General features: G+C 33.0%; 1 protein-coding gene across 1 annotated transcript in view; it reads right to left on the bottom strand.

Annotated features, from left to right (window-relative positions):
• Window positions 1–507: 507 nt before the first annotated feature.
• The window catches only part of LOC141570120 (sucrase-isomaltase, intestinal-like), an 81,054-nt gene continuing 65,233 nt past the window's right edge, over window positions 508–16,328 (bottom strand). The window contains exons 14-23 of the mRNA XM_074325837.1: window positions 12,456–12,624; window positions 10,753–10,869; window positions 9,792–9,940; window positions 8,946–9,030; window positions 7,632–7,688; window positions 5,993–6,123; window positions 4,328–4,416; window positions 2,644–2,693; window positions 2,295–2,453; window positions 508–706 (exon numbers count right to left, since the gene is read on the bottom strand). Coding sequence (XP_074181938.1) covers window positions 644–706; window positions 2,295–2,453; window positions 2,644–2,693; window positions 4,328–4,416; window positions 5,993–6,123; window positions 7,632–7,688; window positions 8,946–9,030; window positions 9,792–9,940; window positions 10,753–10,869; window positions 12,456–12,624 — 1,069 coding nt within the window. The 3' untranslated portion in view covers window positions 508–643. The remainder of the gene's footprint in view (window positions 707–2,294; window positions 2,454–2,643; window positions 2,694–4,327; window positions 4,417–5,992; window positions 6,124–7,631; window positions 7,689–8,945; window positions 9,031–9,791; window positions 9,941–10,752; window positions 10,870–12,455; window positions 12,625–16,328) is intronic.

The raw sequence follows: 16,328 nt of genomic DNA, 5'->3' as shown, positions 1-16,328 counted from the left end.
TCTACCTCAGTACTTTAGTCACCATTGAAAAATTAACTGGATGCAGTAAGGTGCTTTGAAAATTTAAACAGTTTCTTGAAATACCTGACTCCCACTAGTAAATTTGTGATCAGAGATTTCTTCAGCTCACTAAAACCAAAAATGGTACTTTATTATTTTACTCCTAAGAACCAATTCATATAATCTAAAATGGAAATAAAATATATGTTCCCAAATTTAAAAAAAAAAAGGACCTTTTCTGCTGAAAACTTAGGGTTTACAAAAAGTTATCTTTTGCTAGAAACCCAGTTTCATTGGGCTCACAAGCCTTCTGTACAACTAGAAACATCACAATGGATTTTTCAGACTTGCTTTGAAGACTAAGAAACATAATGTTACTCACCAACTCATCATTTCAACATATATCAGTCCTTATAAGGTAGAGGAACTTTAATCCAGCATTTTGTCCAGCTGTTGTAAGAGAGACTGTGAGAGAATTTGAGTAATACAAACAGGCAACACACAAAATTGAAGTACTATAATTGTATTTCTTTTCAAATGAAACAACGATTTGCATATATTCAAATAATTTTTAATTGTTCTAAGTAACTGTTGTAGATAACTTTTACTACTGTTGTTTTGGTTGTTATTGAAATAAATTTTTTCAGTACTCAAATGAAATGGTCAGCTCCTGGAAAAGGGGCACAGATACCCATAAGGTGGTTTTCTGTAACAAATGAGAGAAGAAGTAAATTAGTAAAAGTAAATCAATATAAAGAAACTTAGCTATTGTTGAAGTTATTGAATCATGATGCTATAAAGATAATTAAATGTTATCAGTTGTTAAGGTATAACTTTTAAATATTTACATGTAATGCATATTATATATATATATAATTTATGTAATATATAACATATATTGGAGTAAGTTACAGTTATTAAGTGATTCACAGACTCTAACAATATTAGTCTATACAGCCCTCCAATTAACTTATTTTATTCAAAAGAGATCCTACAGAACTGTATTAAGTTCTTCTGGAATTTTTTTCTCTTATTTAAGATCAACCACATACATGCATGAAACCAAAATTTGTGAAACTAATTTCCCAACAGAGGTGTTATTGTTTTATTTCTTGACTTAATCAATCACTTTTCATTTATCTGGAACTTAGAAAAGAGAAAGAGTACAGAGGGACAAGGAAGGGCAGCTCAGGTTTCCTGTCACTTCGTTACTAACTGTAAGATGACTCTATGACACTGTTTTTTCTTCTCTTACATCTGGATGATAATATTGGCCACACATTCCTATGCCCAGGAGTATGGTGAGAATCAAACAGACTCATGTTGCTGAAAGTCCTTTGTAAGTTATAAAACTTCAAGTAAAGAATCACTATTATGATTAAGATATCAAACAACTTATTTAACTAAACTCCCCAGATTGAAAATTAAAGAGGGGTAAATTTAGAATAAACTAGTATTCAAATGACTTTGTTATCAATTAGTTCTTAATTTTAAAGAAAGAAATGAAAATTCAGTATCTTAAGCTCTGTGTCTCTGTTCTGTATAAGTATTAAAGACCATTATATTATGTTATATGATAAGGTTTTAGAAATGCAATGAGGGCTTCAGAGGCTCTGAAATCTATAGATGCATCCTTCTATTATAGGCCTTTGGTGTCTATTCCACATGCTATTAAGTTCTTCAGGGTTGAGGATTGTGTCTTATATCTATAAGCATATTTTTATTGCAAATACACACTTCCAATCTTAGTATGAGCTCAATAAATGTTTAATTTCCAAATGGAAAAGAGTAGAAGGAAAGAGCTGTGAAATGGCAGAAGATTCAAGGTGAAGACTCAGTTCTGTAATTATTAAAGTACACGGCCTTGGTAAGTAACTTCACCTAACTGGATGTTCAGTTTTCTCATCTGCTAAATGAGAAGGAACTGAAGCACAGTCTTTCCAGAACCTTTCCACTTCTAATTTTCTATGCACTTTATTCTCATTTATTTTAGCCACCCATCTTATCCTTTCTTTATATTACATTTGCCGAGGAACACACCAGCCTTTGCATGATATCATTTGTGACATTTAATCCAACAACGTTTCTAGCCCTGACATGGGCATGCATTTATCTAGAAATATAATGCTGTGCTAATTGTTCTTCCTTGAGTTCAAGAAATATGCAAGTTGTTATTTCAGAAATGTGATCTGTGTTTTTGGCAAGGAAGTAACGTTCAGGGAAAATTCAATTATTAGCACTTAAGATTTAATAAGGAAAATTTGTCTTTCAAATCAATAGTGCGTAACTCTTACCCCATTGGAACTATACTGTATTCTGTTGCTTGGGATGGTTTGTCCATTCAGAAAAACAACATTTGGCTTTGAGGTGAAACCAAGGACCTGAATAGTGTCATATGCCAGAGTCGCAATTCCACGGTAACCATTTTTAACCACAGTTGCTTTTAGAACTTTCTGTTGTTAAGGAGGAGAGAAAAGAATTTTAAACAAATGAAGACAATACATAGAGGTTTACGGCACAATGTGATTTGGAGAATGGCCAATACTTTGAAACACTTCTAATTTTTTAAAATCCCTTAGAATACATTTTTCTTCATAAAAATGAACAATTATGTCACAACAAATATTGAATGTTTAAACTTACATTACTGAATTGGTACTCAACATAGAAGTACTCTTCCCTTTCAATGGAATCTGCAAAATAAGTATTAGTATTAGAAAACAAAGGTCAATTTTACCTTTTAATATTTTTTAAATTTAAATTCTGATCAATGAAACTCCAAATCCACAAGATCTTGGCTAAGCCTTATACTTGGAATCCTTTAAATTTTCTAGCAATTATTGGGCAAAACATAATTGAATTATCACTGGCTTCAGATTTACATGTTTCATGATGCTCTTTGAAAAATTAAAAAAGTTAACCTGATTTTTAAGTAGGCCTCATCATACCATGCCTCCCACTTTTTCCCTCACTTTTCATCCTTCCTTTATATGGAAAACTAGAGAGAAAAGAGTTTTGTTTTAGACATGTTTTCAACACTTTAGTTTGGTAAGGAGGGATATAGCATAACAACTTTAGAGACAACCTCCTCCCACATATCTCTCTGTTGTCCATATATATGCAAACTCAAAATCACAGACAGACATATCTACCTTTCTCCCCGGTCACCAATATTTTTTAATTTCACTCCCTGTCCTCTAAATTTTAAAAATAATCTCTTTCAAGTGTTAGAGATTTAATCAGTGCATCCTGAGGTAATTCACTGAAAAAAAGAAAAAGGACCCAAAAGAATGCTGATTATCATGAAAATACAGGCATTCGCAGCCTCTGTACCATCTTCTTAATTTCTACCACAGAAGCAACCAGCCATATTGTCTATATGTAAGATTAGGAGTGTATCTTCCTATTTATCTTTTTCTACCTTTTTATCTTCCTCATGAAAATGATTCTCCTTCTTCCCTGTCTTTCTTGCTTGTGAAAGAGGGGCAATAAAAGAATGATGGATGTAAAGTCAACTAATATGGGGATAGAAGAGATGTTCTTATCAGTAACCCCATAGGCATTATAATCTCTGTGGGTTAGTGCCCATCTCCTTGAAAACCCATTTCTGATTTTTAAAATGTGGCTATTTTGAATATATTTATCATATACAGTAAGCACTTATCTTCTTAACAATATAATCATTTCTATTGTTCCCAGGAAAGCCTTTCTATAGTTTGCTGATCTATGAGATTAGAATGAAGAAAATGGGAACGAGAAATAAATGAATAAGTAAAACCATTGATATTGTGCCTTAGCCAGCTAAGTCTTGATGCTCTTTTCTCAGTTCAAGCTGTACCTCTTCCTCTACTATACATCATCCTTCAAATGATGGTCCATGTCTCCTCACCACAGAATCTCAGCAGTTCTTCCTTCCATTAGCCTAGCAGCTATACCACCAAAGCCAAGTTCTTACAAATTTCCACTGAAAGTTTGATTCCTTAAGACTGGAAACTCCACCCTTTCCAAAGTGAAAATAAATTAATGAGACAAATTTTACTTTAGCTTACTAATAAGATAAATGCTCTCCCCTCTCAGGTAACCATAGTGTAATTTGTTAGCACCTTCCTGGAGATAATGGTGTCACTTGTGTTGTCTATCCCAGAGAAGTAGCCAGAGATCTCAGTAAAATTTTAGGTTCTTGGACAGTAATGTTGGGAAAAGCAGAATCTTGCCATGGTGTCCATTATATCTTATTTTATTAGTATAAGTATCCAATTTTTAATTTTATGTAAAGTCATATTAAAATCCAGAATATTTCAACTGTTGTACGTGTTGATCTACTTACCAATAGAATCGCCATCATCCCAGAAAAGGGAGCCAGATGCTTCTCCCTGTTCATCTAGAGCAATTATGAGGCTAAAAGGATTCTGACGGCTAAAAAAAAAAAAAAAAAAAGTAAAAATTATATTTTCAGAGTTTCAAGGACTTAACTCCAAACATCTCATGAAACTGCCGAGAAAAATGTTGAGTCTTTTCTTAAGCATTTTTACCCAACTTCCACTAAATTTATCCTTGAATATCTCTAGTGATTGGAAACTTAAAACATCCTTAAGCAACCTCTTTCTGCTCTGAACAGCTCAATCTGAGGGAGTTGAGAGAGTCGGGGTAGGGAGTGATTGCAATAGCTCGGACTTCTTAAATGCGTTCCACTTGGAAAAAGTAAAGGTTTTTATAACTAATAGGGTAATAAAATAATTATTACACCATGATAATTGAAGGTGCACCCCCTCAGTTTCTTTGGCTTATCTACAACGAAGAAAAAGTTATAATAAAATTGCCAAAGTCATTGGAACTGGGAACCTGGAAGCTGATTTTAAAGTATGATCAATGGGATTCCAGGGAATGAAGCTTATATAGTAATGTGGAGAGTCTGCTCTGCTGGGAGTTGTCTTAACATCTCAGGAGCAAGGATGACTCCTACGACAGGATCCGTATGACCTATTTATGTGATTCCACAATGGAAACAAAACTCAAGGATTTGATCCTAACCACTTGGCAACAGAAAATTGCATAATGAGAAAAGAACTGCACAGTATAAGTGATAAAACAGTCTTACTTTTGCAGAAATTGAGCTATAGTGAGAATTCCTTAAGAAAAATATTTTGTTTTTATATAAAATACACTTATTTCATTAAATTTTTTCTATTGAAATGAAACGTTAGGCATGGGATCCTCTTTTCTTTCTTGGCAATGAACAATAATATATTAACTTGAAATAAAATGAATCTAAATTTTCAAGTCAGTATTTGGAAACTATAGATCTAGTATATAGTTCAAGGTATACCCAGGGAGTTCTCAGTATTTCAAAAATGTCTAGCCAAAACTTCTCTCTAATAATGGTGCATAGTTTTAGCTGATTTTATTTTCAATTATGCAGATTAGAGATTTGTATTTGCTACTATGAATCTTTGATATACAACAGAAATATAAAATAATTATTAGTGCTTAAAAATCTGTTTGCTAGAAAAATCTTTCATTACATATCTATGGAGAAAAAAAAAAGGCTAATTAAATATAACCTAAATGGATAAAAACACAAGGATCCTGACCTAGCCTTCATATAAAACCTCGGGGAGAATGCATGAATTAGAAATCACTGGCTGTCTTAAAAATGATAAAGTGAAAATATTTAGGGCAAGATAGCTTGGAACTGGATCAAATGTTCAAGCACATCATCTAGTAATCTTTCTCTTTCCTTTTTTTCTTCTCTTTCTTCTCCTTTTTCTCTCTCATCTACACACATGACCACACTGACTCACACAAACATATACAAACACACACATATATACTAGTAATTAATTGCACTGCTGATTGAGCCACTCTCTTGTCACTGGCCACCTACTCACAAACACCCCCTCCTCAGATACTCCCCAAGCAGGAAGTTTGACCTCAACAGGAAGGTCAAATCCCTAACTTAGTATGAAGTCTCCTGACAGGATATGCCTGTTACCTCAGCTCTGTTGTTCTGGCTGGAAACTGTGTTGGCAGAATATATCCTCCACGAATGAAAAGAGGAATTACATCCAGAGGAGCAGGAACCTCAACAAACCTCTTCTTCCATGAAACTGATACACGATCCCCCTAGCACAGAACAAGCCAGTGTTAACCACTCCAATGACATAGCTCATTTCAGGAGACACAGGAAGTTAAAATCCAAACTTCTGTTTAAATTCAACAAAGTACTCATGGAATTCACTAATAGGAAGGGTGATTTAAATGTCTACATCTGTGTTTAAAAAAAGAAAAAAAACTACATAAACTCCAATATGTAAAACACATGAACTTATTTCAGAAGTTCAACTTTATACCCATATTTACTTACTAAAAACTTAAACAAGAATACAAATTAACATGACATTGGGCTCCATAGAATTAAATTTTGATGTAGTAACACTTGTGTGTGAGCGTTTTTATTACTCTCTTCTTAAAAGTTCAATTTTATTAAGAAATGAAATTTAATGCAAATATTTAAGGAAATTTATGAAGTATGTCTGCAAAATATAGTATGAAACACATTGGTTTAATTGTTTTAAGATATTATAATAATCTGATCACAAGATGGAGAATTCTTAATACCACTTAATCAGTCACCTAATTGATAATTTGAAAATAGATCACATATCCTTTCTTCCAATTTGGGATTAGTCCTATGTTTATCATTAAAATTTATTCCCATAAAAATTTCTTGAAGACTGGGTGAGATTAGCCAACGTTCAGTAAAACATTCTAAAAGAATGGGAGAACTGAAGTCAGTTAAAATAGCTGTTCTACAGTAGAGATGTCACATTGCTTCCCCTCATGTTCTATCACTCTACTCCATCATGGAGACCATAGTTACCACTGTCTAGGAGCCTAGGTAGAAAAAATGAGTTAGATCAATATTGTATTTTTGGGAAATTTGAACTATAAAACAGGGAAAGAAACTGACACTTATCTCAGAAGCACAAAGGATGTATCAAAATGTAAGTGCATTAGAATCTGAGGCCCTTTAGAAGCCAGTTGTTAATAAAACAAAAAGATCCCATGGAATTCTGAGTCCTGGTAATGATACAACACTGGACTGAAATCTCACAGACTTTTGTGATAGAATCCTGAATTTCTCTAGGAAATCCAATGCTACGTGTATTACAGTTGCTGCTCTTAGATTTCAATACAATTTCTTTTGTCAGTTTACGTATAGCCCCCATAATAAAGCCCATAGTTGAGCTAGCTTGAATGGGTTCTGTTTATTTAAGATAAAGTATCTAATTCATGGATTATAATATCTATTTCACACTACTATAAAGAACCATCACTATGGAGAGTCATATGCTTTTAAACATTTAAATGTTTGCATAAAAGAAATGCCTACTCTTCTTCTAAAAAAATTCATTCCATCTCTCACCTTAAATATTTGGCCTAATTCTATCATTTTGAGAAGAGTAAACAGTTGTAACCAAAGGGCTTCAGAAAGACTTAAGTCATCAGAATTATACAGCCCAAGACTCTAGAAGTCATATAAAAATAGTGAAAAAGAGACCATATATTAATAAACCTCTGAGTTCACGGTTGTATATTATTTTTTTCTATAAAATGTCCAAAATACATACTGTATAAAAGTCAAACCAGGATGCTTCAGGGAAATACACATCCACAGCTCTTGCTCCCTTTGGAAAAAGAAAACGTTTTACTTTTCAAAACATTTTGTTGAATTAAAATTTTCCAGTAAAAATACATTCAGCTCTCTGGATATTGAATTCTATCTTATTTAGCATTAAAACGAAGTGCCAGTCAACTCATACATGATTATTTATGCAGGAGAGATAGAGAATCTCCATGAAACACACATGATCTATCAGAAAATATGTTTCATGTGTAGATTATAGAATTTTAATGTACACTGTTGATAATGTTTTCTAAAGAACCTAATTGGTTTTGCTATATTTCGAAATATTTAGTTTCAGTACAATGTAGATATATTCTATTACTAACCGTGCAATTACTTAGTGTCATTTTAGCTTAATGGTAATTGTGAAAGAATTATTAAAAAATGTACAATATGAAACTCATATATATATATAATATATATGTTTACATATATACATATACATATATACCTATGTTATGTGTGTTTGTGTGTGTGTGTGTGTTTAGATACAAGTTGTGGTATAGTCAAGAACAATCCAGAAATATAGAAAATAGTTGCTCTGAAAAATCCCATAAAGACCCAATTTTAGGTCTCCTGTAGCTGTGACAAGTTCATCAAAGCTAGAGAAAATCAACACAAGAAACAGGCAGCCTTGAAAGTATTTTTTCTATCACCGGGAATTCTAATATTTAGTCCTGAAAGTTTGCACAGATTTGTTGTCAAAGCATCCTCATCCTCATGACATCTATCCTGCCTATTCTCCTGCATAAGTGGCTTTCACCCCCAGTTCTCTCAGATTACATTCATGTTATCCCTTCCCCTTGGGACCAAAGTACTATCTGGAGGAGAAAGACAAATGGATCTGAACCAGAAATTTGGGTTTATTTGGAAAAGGCTAATGAAGCAACTGATGTTCTCAGAATAGGTTTCTTGCTATTATATTGGCACAGGTGAACAAAGGAGTTTGTCTCTCTTCTTTTTAATATGGCATATATTTGGGAGTCAATATCTTCTGCAAATTATCTTGAGAACAAATTCAGAATCTTGAATAGCAGAAGGATTTATTTCAGTTTTGCTGAGATTTACTTAACATGAAGTACACTTTCTACAATGCAAAATAAACATATAAATACATTCTTTTCACATAAAAGAATGAAAATGATGTAAGAAAAATAGGAGACTATAGCAAGCCTGGACTGGTTGTAAGTATCAAATGGCAGCAATATAAACTGCTGTGAATAATTATATTGTGCTGATATAAAATTCCAGTGCTTACCTCTTCAAGAACTGGAGCAATCATTAAAGCTGGTCCCCAAAGGAATGCTCTGTCAATTTCCAGAGCCTGAGGATCTGAAGGAAATCTAGAGTTTTAGGGTGAGAAACCATTAATTTAATCAAATTAATGTCCTTGGATAAGCAACTGACATCTTAACCACCTCAGGTTCATGGTGACAACACCAAGAAAACCAAAAAGATAAAAACAGGGTTTAGAATACAAGCAGTGCTTTAGGAATAAAATCTAATAGTCAAGTGAAGCAATTGGAATCAGTTGTTTTCCCTGACCAAAAGATAAATGAGCATTAAAGCTTAGGTCAAAATAGTGCCAAGTAATCAAATTGTCCAAGTTTTTGTTGTTCCCTTTTGCATCCTAAACAGCCTTTAAGGTTCAGTATCAATCCTACCTCTTCATAAAGCTGTCCCTGTTTCATTTAACAATGACCTTGCCTTTCATGGAATTTTTCTACCACTTTTTAAAGCATTTTATAGCCTATGCCATACAGACAAGAAATAAACATATAATGTTCTATATTTTATCCTATTTTTTTCAAATCTGTTAGTTGCAATCTTCCCAGTTCTCTGTGGACGGGACCGTGTGTTATCTTTTTTCTATATTTCACACTACTGAGACAGCAAGACACAGCTTTTTCTCTTAATGATTGAAAATATTTTCTTAACTAAATTCTTCAAATCTCTAAATTATTTCTAATCGTAGCCAGTGGGGAAAAAAACTAATTTGCCTATTTCTTTTTTTCCTAAATATTTCCCTTACTAGGAAAATCCAGGCTTCTAGAATCTATGTGGTAGAAAATCTAATACTAGAACAACATTAAGTGTGATTTACTCGTGCATCAATCCTCGGACCACTGTATTCCCATTGACATGAGACTGGTAGAAGAGGGTGTATAAGTAAGGCAGTAATAAGTATCTAGTCTTTAATGCAGAACGGGAAATTTCAGCAAACTCTTCTCCAAATGCTCCAGGGTCTTGTTCCTAGGAAAGAGAAACATTTCAATAGACTTATTACCCGAAGAGGGAAATTTTAAGTGTTATTTATTTTTTTTCTCTTTGTGGGGGATGATTAGAGAGAAGCAGACATTTTAAAGATATTATTTCTCTTTGCTTGAAAGCCTTTCACAGTTGTAGGTTATTGCAGAGTTGTTTCTCAATTAAGTAGTTTCAATAAAGTTTACAAATTATAGTGTGTAATATTATATATATATTATATATATATCATATATATATATATAACATATATATATATATAGTATCCCCAGCTAACAGAAAAGTTTCAAATCATTTCTAATGAAAGATCATCACAATACCCTCTCCTTAAGAGAGAGCAAGTTTGCAGCCATTGGCTGAGGAATGATTTTGCCTTCAGACTGAAGAGAGATGCTTATATCACATTATACTATAATATCTGCCTGCCATTAAAACAAAAACTTGAAATTTGGTAGATTATGAGTTACTAAGGAAAGATTACTACACATATCACAGGTTTGTCTGTAGCTACCTTGTGTTACAAAGGCAAAATTAAAAATGATGCTCTTTTAGAAGTTTAGCAAAGCTATTGCTCCAACATTTATTTCTTATTATTCTCTCACAGTTCTTGATAAAATCAGTAACATAACTTAAAAAAAAAACACACCAATCACATATTTCAACAGCTACATTGAAAAACAGTTTGACTTTTTAAATTCATATTTTTATGAGCATATATAGATATTTTTTCTAACCCCAGTTCCTAAATACAGGTTAATACTGGATGTAGCAGTTATCATGTTACATTAACTTTCACTCACCTTATTTCCAATTGCATTATGATTTCTGGAAAAGGGATAAAACGCCCCAAGTTGCATCCAACGGAGGCAAAGTTCATAAGTTGTCTCTTCGTTAAAACCACATATATCAGCTCCAACCTGGGGAAAGATTTTCATGACTTCAAAATATAGCATTTATTAATTTAGCCATAAACTCCACAGTGAAATATTTTAGGTTATGCGAGTATTTTTAATGACAAACGTGTTTAAGGCCACAAAGATATTGTTTTCATGATGTGGAATCTGAAAGTGTAAAAATCCTCCTTGAGAAGAACATTTGGAATAAAATAGTGACAGGTCCCTCTTGTCCAACCTTGATTAAAGGAAAACTGCGGGCTACATTGTTGTATAAGAAAGAAGACTCCAAAAAAAAAAAAAAGGAGTCTTTTTGGGTAACCCAGCATGCCTACAAATGCTTCCCCCCCCCCCCAAGTACAGCATTGTCAATTTCCTGTCTCAATATGAGAGTTAAAGACATAGAACATGTCGCTAATCCAAAACCTTAACGGCTAACCACTCAGACTGAGAAAAAAAAGGCCCCAGGAATATTGCACGTGACTGTACTCTCCTTTTTATCATATAAAGGTACAGATACTTTGTTTCCTGACATCTGATGAAAGCCTTTCTCAGTCTTCAAATTATTTATTCCAGAGCCCCTCTTGTTCTCTCAGAAAAGCAATCTTTAACCCCAAAACTCAATTAATGTCGAAGTTTGTAGGCTAAAAAGTGATGACAAAGTAAAGCGTGGAGTCATAAAACATGTCACTTGTCATTAAAATGTTAGTCTCCCAAAGCACAGAGGTTGTCATCTATACTCTACTAAAACTTTAAGATCTTTGGTGGAGAAAGACCATGGCTGTCATGCTCCCTTCCTCTCTAAGGCTGCTTATATTATACGTTTTGCCTGTCAGTTTCTGGTCCAGAAAAAAATTGAAGCTATATTTCATTTTCAATATTTATTTAGCCAATTCCTCTTTGAAAGTACCTAATTCATCACTTGAACAACAAATGCAATTCTCACTAAATTTGAAAGTGTCCAACAATGTTATTTGCAGCTTTCCAAAATAAAATAAGTATTACTCTGTATTTTTTCTTATAAAAAGTCATTGGCATATGGGGAATCTGCTACAATAAAACTTCTCAAATTGTTAACATAGCAGCAAATTTTTTAATAGCTAAACTGTTTACCACTAGGGCTCAGATGAGGAAATATTTCTGTTGTGTGTTTGGAGTATTTTGTTGGTTTATTAGTAATTTCACTTCCTCCCTCAATAGAAGATGGAGACACATCTGGGTAAACTTCCTATACCTCCTTCCAAGATGTTTATCTCTCCTTTTTTCATCCATTATCTATAAAGCTCATAATAATAGGTTGTATAAGAGTTGTGGATGGGGAAAGGGGATACATGTGAATGACAGAGGAAATAAACTTCTCCAATTTTACCATGACTTAGTGTCTCAGTGACATAAAACAAACAACAAAAAAATTAAGAATTATGTGATTCTCTTGAGATCTGCCTAGATGGAGGGCAATTTTACAGTGGCTAAGTGCAGTGTATTATACATAATGTCCTGAAAACAACTTGAGTGTATTTTATCTTCATAAAAGTAAGTTTGGCTCCCGCAAATAATATTGATTGACAGATAGGCGTTAATTTAATTAATTGCTTAATTTTAAAACTTACATATGGAATTCCAAAGAGATTAAATTCTAGCATGCCAATGATTGACATGTGCATATCTTTCCAACGTGAGAAGTTATCACCTAGCCAATGGCCAGTGTATTTCCCACTCCCAACAAATGTGGAACGACTCAAAACAAATGCTCGCTTTCCTGTAGCATTCTGACAAGCACTGGAAAAAACATAAGAAAACCATCTTCAGTGTTATTCTAAAAGGATCCTTCCCCCCAAAAAAAATCACATGATCTTAACGTGTATGGACAAGTCCCAATTTCATGTAATTTAACTATTTTATCAAAGGTATAAATCTCTGTGAACATGAAATGGAGGGAATGAGGAGAATAAAAAGAGAAATTACCATAGGTAAACTATTTTATACATTTCATGAAACAGTGAAAAGACAATGATAAACATCCAAACCAAATTTTCTTACACTAAACTTTTCTTCTGAGTTATAGTATTGTGCAAGTAGTATAGGTTTGACAACCATGGCTGTATATTAGAACTATCTGAGAGCTTTACGAAAAAATAAAACCAATGCCAAGGCACCATCCTTGATTAATTAAATCAGACTATTTAGGATTGGGTCCTGGGCCTCAACATTTTTTAAGATTCTGTGTTATTTTAATATGGTGGCTTTCATACGAATGTTGAAAATGCGAGTAATTTTTGTTTGATAATCGATTATATTTCCTTAGTGAAACCTTACATGTACATGAAAAAGAATATTTGTGCCGATTTTTAGTAGCATTATTATAAGTTTTTGCTTTAGTTGTTCTTTTGTTTGAATTTAACTTGAATGCTCAACCTTATTCTTTTCCTTAACATTCTAAATTTAGTCTCCACTTTATTTCAATTTCACTCCTATTTTTGACAACCATTCATATTCTTCTGTATTTCATTTTTGCCTTTTATATCAAATCATGTTGTAACTTCACTGAAATTCTGACAGTTGTTTCAATCCATAAATCTACACTATTATACACAATAAAATCGATTTATTTACAAAGTTGATATACTTCTTTTCATACTGGAAAACTTTGCTAAAATCTAGTGAAATATAAAGGAGGCAGGGACTTGTTTCTGTTTTGTTTATTGATTATCCCCAGTGTTTAGAACAATGCCTGCCACATACTAGGTGCTCAAAAAATATTTTTTGAAAGAGTGAGGGAAGAAAAAGTAATTTAATATTTTCTTGGATGTTGAAATAGATGACAATCATACCATCTTGATATACAAACTTCTTATAGTATTAATTTATATTTAGGTATGTAAAGAAAAATATCATTTAGCTTTAGCCAATAGATATGGCATTCCTTAATTAATTGTCAGGAAGAGAATATATAAATTTGAACAATGATAATCATTAAGAATGGAGACTCATCTCATGAACAACTTCATGCTTTTAATCCTATTTTACAAGAGGGTATACAGTTTTGAAGGATGAGTATTGTTAGTTGCATTCTGTAGGGGATGGAAAGATTCAAGATAAGTTACCTAGGCAAAGTCACATAGTTATTCCTTGTTAGAGTCAACAGAAAAAATCAAGGATTTTTCAGTCACTTTGAGAATAAGGACTGTGCCAGGCCCTCCCAATATTTCTTTCAATATATTGGGGTTAGAGTTAAAATTATAGCTAAGGGAAAAACTGCAAGGTATTTGGGAGCTATGTTTAGCTGTTTTTAAATCAAACCTATAAATAAAAAATGAACTGAAATAAGCTTTGCCATCAAACAGATCTAGTTTAAACTATCTAGCTCTTCCCTACAAAATACATATAACTTTGAGCATGTTACTTAATAAAATGAGGCTAACAATGCTTAACTTCATAAGGTTGTTGTAATGTTGAAATGAAACATATATATATATATGAAAGCACCTCTCCCAACCAAGGTAGCACATAACATGTGCTTGGTAAAGACTCATTTTCGTCCTGTGCTTTATAAACTGTGCCTAGCAGTTAGAGCCCCAGATCTGCTTCAGCCTAGTTATACAGCTGGAATCTCAGTTTTAACTATTATTTACCTAGAGCTCCAAGACTAATCATTTAGTTTCTCAAGAGTAAAATAATGAGGGGGGAACAAAGTTAAATTGTTAGATTAAATTGATTGACAGATGCTTTAATAATAAATTCAGTAAAACACTATGCTTTCTCTAGATGCAGCTTGCTAATGCTTCCACTTAAAACTATTTTTATGCCTTCCGGAAAGTAACTTTCATTGTTTGAATTTCATTAAGTTCAAAATTTGGAAGGCATGTTCATTTTATCCCTGAGATAAGAAAAGTGTTCAGAAGTATAATTTTGAACACTGAAGAGGAAACATGTCTAAATTACTTCTAGTTCTCTTTTTCCTCCATCTCCTTCTTGTCTACTACATTCTTTGATGAGTTAAACACAATTAGCAATTTCTTGGGTAACCTAGGTTTGAGTGGTACATTCTAAAATCTGAAGAACTGATTCCTTGCCTTTTCAATAGAAATCTGAAATGGCTTATTAAAATAAGACAAACAAACTTCAAATAATTATAAGCCATTTAAACTTCTCTCTGTTTTACATTGGTGACATATTATTCTATTTTTGAATTAGCCACATTAAAAAATGTATTCAGAATGTTGTCTACCTTACCAGAGGGTAAGGGGGGTGGGGCGTGGGAGATGAGGGTAAGGGGGATCAAATATATGGTGATGGAAGGAGAACTGACTCTGGGTGGTGAACACACAATGGGATTTATAGATGATGTAATACAGAATTGTACACCTGAAATCTATTTAATTTTACTAACAATTGTCACCCCAATAAATTTAAAAAATAAATTAAAAATAAAAGAATGCTGTCTACCAAGTTTACTATATGTGTATTAATTTTGTTTTCAGTCAAATCAAGACCTAAAAAATTTTCAGTAGTAGGTAAGAGAGAGACTGGCTAAATGACCCCTATATTGTTCTTCAGCTTTGTAATTTTCTATCATGTTCACCAAATTTCATAAAGTTCCCTGAATTCATAGCTCTAGGAAAATGGCTATATTCCAAAGTATAAACATGGACTATATTTGTATATGACCAAAATAATCAGTTCTATTTTGATCCTCATACCTTAAAAACCCATATTTCTGAGAGTTCATTTTATAAATCAAACAAGCGAACTCTGAGTCATATATATTTTGTCTATATTTATGACAAATTGTTAAAGTGCTCTAATGAACTTGACTTGGAATGAACACCTGTTTTAGACAGACGAGGATGACGCATTAAATGGAAACACAGTGCTCTACACCTGAAGCCATAAACCTAATTCCACTAATATAGGCTACAAAAGTCTCCCGATAGACATACATAGGAAAAGACAGAAATGGTGTAACACAGAGGACAGCTTGAATCAGGTGGTCACTGAGAGGATGCTTCAAGACCTGGGGGGATTGTTAATTATGGGAGCGAAGAGGAGTGTCTGCTAAGCTTTCAGTGTATTGCACTTAGTGGCAGCACAAATCCTGACTTATGCCTCTCATGGTGAGCACTTTACCCATTCATATATAACCAGGCTTAAAACGGCTCTATTCAGAGGTGATAAAGTAAGACACAGGCAGTATTAGTGCACATACCCCCTAAAAACTGTATAATTTATTAACAATTACTTCCTACATTATAAAATTGTCCCAAAATTGTCTCTAATATTTATCTGAAATCAATGTTTTAGCTTTAGCTATTTTAGATAAGTTTTTATGCCCCTAATAAGGCCATTCTCTTCTGCTTTTGTGCTATTGCAACATCAAAAAGAACATTTAATAAAACAATAAATCAGCAAGATAAAGCTTAGAAGAGGAAGATTATTTTCTAGTCCTTGAAAAAATTTAAGAAAATAATAACATGTAACATCTG

The sequence above is a fragment of the Rhinolophus sinicus genome, linkage group LG02 (assembly GCF_036562045.2).
Source record: "Rhinolophus sinicus isolate RSC01 linkage group LG02, ASM3656204v1, whole genome shotgun sequence".
Lineage (NCBI taxonomy): Eukaryota > Metazoa > Chordata > Mammalia > Chiroptera > Rhinolophidae > Rhinolophus > Rhinolophus sinicus.
The sequence above is the reverse complement of the archived record's forward strand: the minus strand, read 5'-3'. Positions and strand labels throughout refer to the sequence as shown.